The sequence below is a fragment of the Panthera leo genome, chromosome B1 (assembly GCF_018350215.1).
Source record: "Panthera leo isolate Ple1 chromosome B1, P.leo_Ple1_pat1.1, whole genome shotgun sequence".
Lineage (NCBI taxonomy): Eukaryota > Metazoa > Chordata > Mammalia > Carnivora > Felidae > Panthera > Panthera leo.
This window is the reverse complement of record NC_056682.1, coordinates 34,365,038-34,369,569: the sequence shown is the minus strand read 5'-3', so window position 1 is coordinate 34,369,569 and position 4,532 is coordinate 34,365,038. Positions and strand designations below refer to the sequence as shown.

The 4,532-nt window shown below is 61.7% G+C and overlaps 1 protein-coding gene across 1 annotated transcript; it reads right to left on the bottom strand.

Moving 5' to 3' along the window:
* Positions 1-231: 231 nt before the first annotated feature.
* On the bottom strand, positions 232-4,258 carry NKX2-6 (NK2 homeobox 6). Its single transcript, XM_042933848.1, has 2 exons — positions 3,745-4,258; positions 232-857 (listed from the first exon to the last, which is right to left on the bottom strand). Exons 1-2 carry the CDS (start codon positions 4,022-4,024, stop codon positions 232-234), a joined length of 906 nt encoding a protein of 301 aa, XP_042789782.1. The 5' UTR covers positions 4,025-4,258.
* Positions 4,259-4,532: the final 274 nt, after the last annotated feature.

The following is a 4,532-nucleotide window of genomic DNA, read 5'->3' as shown; positions in this document are numbered from 1 at the left end:
TCGTGGGCGGCCGGCGCAGGCCCTGCGCGCTGTCTTTGGGGAGAAGACCGTCCCCGGGCCTTCAGCGGGATGGCTTGTCGGGGGCAATTCGCAGTCCCAGGGATTGCTCGGGGAGAAGTGCCATCCGGTCGCTCCGCCAGCGCCGCCCTCCATCCCGGCCGCCGAAAGCGGTGGGCGGCGAGGCTGGCACGGAGCACCGGGACACGGCGGGCGTCTCGGAGCCACCGCGCCTCACCAGGCCCTGACGCCCTGCAGCGCGGCGGGCAGGTGGCTCTGCGGGCCGGCGCCGGGGCCACCCCCGCCGAAACCCGCGCTGGCCAGGGGTGCGGGCGTCGCAGGACCCGGGGGCGCGCCCGCGTAGCCGCCGCCGTAGCCGGCGCCAAAAGGGGCACCCGCGTAGCCGCCGTAACAGGAATAGGGCGCCGCGGCGGCGCCGTAGGGGCCCGGGAAAGCCGGCGCGCCGGGGCCCAGGCAGGGCTTGCCGTCCCGCACCAGCACGGGCACCGCCACCCGGCGCGGCGCCGGGGGGTGGCCCGCCAGTTCTAGGGACTTGTCCTGGCGCTGTCTCTTGCACTTGTAGCGCCTGTTCTGGAACCAGATCTTGACCTGCGTGGGCGTGAGCTGCAGCGCGCTGGCCAGGTGCTCGCGCTCGGGCGCCGACACGTACCGCTGCTGCTTGAAGCGCCGCTCCAGCGCCAGCACCTGCGCCTGCGAGAAGAGCACGCGGGGCTTCCGCCGCTGGCGCGCCTTGGGCTGCTCGGGGCCGGTCCCGCGCGCGCCGCTGCCGGGGTCGCCGACGCCGAGCTCTGGCCCCCTGTTCCCGCCGTGGAGGGGCGAGGCTGCGCTGAGGCCCGGCTCTAAAAGCACAGGAAGGAACAGCGTCAGCGCCCAGCCTCCGGCTCCCCGAAGCAGTTACATGGTTTCCAAGAGACGCCCCTCTCCCCTGGCAGCCTTCACTCCGCGTCCCCTTCCGTCCCCTCTGCCGACCCCTCACCCCCGTCCCAGGACGGTCTGAAGGCTCCTTTCCCCCCACGCTCTGCCGCTGTTGTATCTGCAGGCGCATACGTAAATGCTGCCACTCCAGGGTCCCCGGTGTATAGCCTTGTCCCAAAAGGTAGTTGATCAAGAATCTAAGACCACTTCATTTTCTTCTTAGAAGGTCTGTGGGTGGGTGGTGGGGTAGGGGGCGATTCGCTGTGGTTCGGTTCTAGCGTGGCGGTGTTTGGGGAAGCTTTTGCCTCGAGGACCATGTGTGAGTGTGGGGGCCTGTTAGATGGAGATTGACTTTGGACCGCCCTGGGTGGAAAGGGGGGACAGAGAAAGGGAGAGAGAGAGATGATAGAGAGAGAGTTAGGGACAGAGCGGAAACTTGGTGACGCGCTTGCCAGTGGGTTCCTGTCTGCCTGGTTATCCGTGGTGGTCCGGGGCGCATCGCAGGTTATTCAGATCCAAAGCAGGGGCGGGTGCCCCGAGAGTCTCCGACCTTCACCCCACCCTTGCCCACACCCTTGTCTTTTTGGTCATCAAGCGCTCCACCGGCACCAGGGACCGGCCCCATCTTTCTTGGATGTGATGCTCTTTAATCCAAATAGAATAAAACTGGACAAAATATTTTGGTTTCCTGATTCTTGGCTTGGAAACTGCGGTTCTCTTGGAGGAATATACAAAGTTTAGACCCACATTTGGCTTTTTAAAAAGCGACCTCTTTCTCCTTTGGGGTGTCTTTGGCAAGCAGGTGGCGTTGGTTTCACCCTGCCTTCCTCTTCCCAGGGTTGGTGCCCTCGCGGACCACCTGGACTGAGGCGGCTGTGCCTGAAGCACGAAGAGATACAGCCTCTCCTCCCCTTCTCCCCACCTCTTTTCTGTCTTGGCTAAGCTCTGTTTTAACTCAAGGGTAGGTAGAGAGGAAACGCCGAGTTTTCATGGAGAATCACGCCAGGAGAAAACCAGGAATGCCGAGGGGCTGCGAGTTCTGGGTGAGGTAGAGCAGAACTCGCCTGATTAGGGAAGGTGCGGGTTGGAACCCGACTCCAAACCCCCACCCCTGTTGACACAGTCTACTGGAGGCAGGTGATGGGGCTGTTTGATAGCTGAAGTTTGTGGAAATAAAAACTTTCTTCGGCCTTCCTTCAGCTTGTGCTCAGAGAAACTGGGGACATCTCGCAAAGAGGGAAAATATTGATGGGGATTTTAATCTTAGCAAATTGAAAAGTAACAACTGACCTTAAGCAACTCTTTGGAACAAGAAGGATCCCATTTCAGAGTCGCTGACCATGCAGGCCAAGGGGCTGCGTGACACCCTGGTGCGTGCCAGCAGCAAGCGCCCTTGGTCTGCAGCCCCTCTTGCCCTGGTCTCTGAAAGCAAGGTGGTCTGGGGACAGGCGAAGTACGCAGACTCCACCAGGAACGTTCGATCATTGCAGTGGACCCGGGCTTAGTCCCTGGAGCCGGGCGCAGGCCCCTCCTCCGAGTAAGTCCACGGGCAGTCTCATAAGAGATGCTGCTTAGGGGTTCCCCAGGTGAGGAGAAAGCGGTGCGCGTGCCTTTGGCTGGCAGGTAACAGCTGTGGTCCGAGTACCGCGATCCTTTCTCAACAAAGCCAGAGTGAGTGACGAGTTGGCTGAGCAGCTCGGAGGGAATTAGTGTTTATAGAGTCTGCAGAAACCCACAGGCCTCTCTGAGAACACACAGCAAAGGTTAATGTTCTCCAGGCTCCTGGAGTGGGTGAGTAACCAGGCCATTAGTCAACAAACAACTCTGAACTAGTCCCTTTACTTATTCCTTTGAGCCTTGAATGGATGGGCCGTGGCACGGCCTGGCGGAAGAGGCCCGACACGACAGGCCTGGCGGGGCGGACCCCAGACGCGCACGGAGGCGCAGAGAGAAGAGTGGCTTCTTCATCCCTTGGAATGTGGACACTTTTCTGCGGAAGCTTCCCAGGTCTCAGGAGCCAAGGCAACACAACTCAATGCCTGCTCCTTCCCTTCCTGCGGCTAGGCACAGGTGCCAGGGCCTGGCTTCCCTGCGCACGACGTGGCACTTTCGGAGACCAGGCACAGAGACCCCCGGAGTCGTCTCCCAGAGCTTCGAAACCTGGAGCTGCCCTTACCCGGCTGCCAGACGCGAGGAGCGCCCGCCAGCGCCCGCAGGGCCGTTCAGACCTAGGGACGCAGACACGACCTGATCTGGTCGCCACCTCTCTTTGTCCAGACGAGGAACCTGGGCGGAGGATGACTGGGCTGGCCAGGCCACTCAGCAAGCCCCAAGCTGCGGCTTGCCCCAGAGCCGGCCGACTTTCCACTCCCAAAGCGCTCGGCTGCTTTGATGGCTACACTTGGGGCAGACGCTTTAGGGTACAGAGACGAGGAAATGGCAGGGGAGACCCGTGGTGTTGGAACAGAGCTAAGACACCTAGAGGGTTTCGCTGTGAGAAAGGGAAGCTGGAGTTTCTGGGAAGTGTGGCTGTGACTGGGGGTGATGAGCTTGTGCGAAGCAGAGGGCAGGCTATGGAAATAATGAACCCCCTACGATTCAGGGGGCGCAGGAAGCACACCGGGTGTCTGAAGGGGATGGTAGAGGGGGCTGAGAGATCTGCCTTTTGGAATTCTCAAACAAGGGGAAATAGAAGCCCTCGGAGCAGGAAAGACCAGGAGATGCGCGTTAGCCCCAGGCGCCAACTGGTCATGACCAACCCCACAGCCAGGATCCCCGTGTAGAAGCCGAGACCTGAGCGCGCGTACTTACGTGGCTCCTCCACGCGTTCTGAGTCCATCTCTGCGAGCGTCTCGGGGGGACCACCAGGACACCCCGACTCGTCGGTCCTGTCGCTGTTTCCGCCACGGGCGCTGCAGGTGCTGTGAACCTCTGACTTTCGCGGTTCTGGGACCGGTCGCTGGCACTGAAAGCTTTCAGGGCTGCCCGGTGCCTCCCGGAGTTGCAAGAATTCGGGATCTATCTGCTCTGGCTCCAGCCTCAGGATATCATTGACCGAGAAGGGGGTGGAGGTGACAGGGTTCAGCGGCATCCCGAAGGCGGAGGAGGCGGGGCTGGGGTATCCCCGGTCACCCTCTGGGTGTCGCCCTGAGCTTCCCCTCTTGTCGCTGCAAGCACAGCGGGCAGAAGCCCAGTGTCCTGGACTGCGCCTTCCTCTGGGCCATCCCTGCCGGCCGGGTGACCGAGGCCGAGATCGCTGACCCTCATTGGTTCCGGCAGGAACCACGTGCTAATCTGTACCTTCCTCCCCGGGAGCTTTCTTCCCGCGCCCTTCGAATTCCTCTCCACCCCCCAGCCACCTTCCGGAAAGGTTTGGTTTGTGTCGACGGTTCTCAAAAGCCAGGAAAATGGGGGAGGGTGCTGCGCGCGGCTCGTATCTGGGTGAATACGGTAATAGAGGGAGCTGCAGAGGTCAGCCCCGTCCACGGGGGCTCTCCTAGGGGACGTGAGAGGATGGGGGGTGGAACCCTTGCTCTGCAACCCGAGCCCGTCCTTCCGGCCCGGCCTTTGCTCAACTCTCCACTCACGTGGCCGAGGAA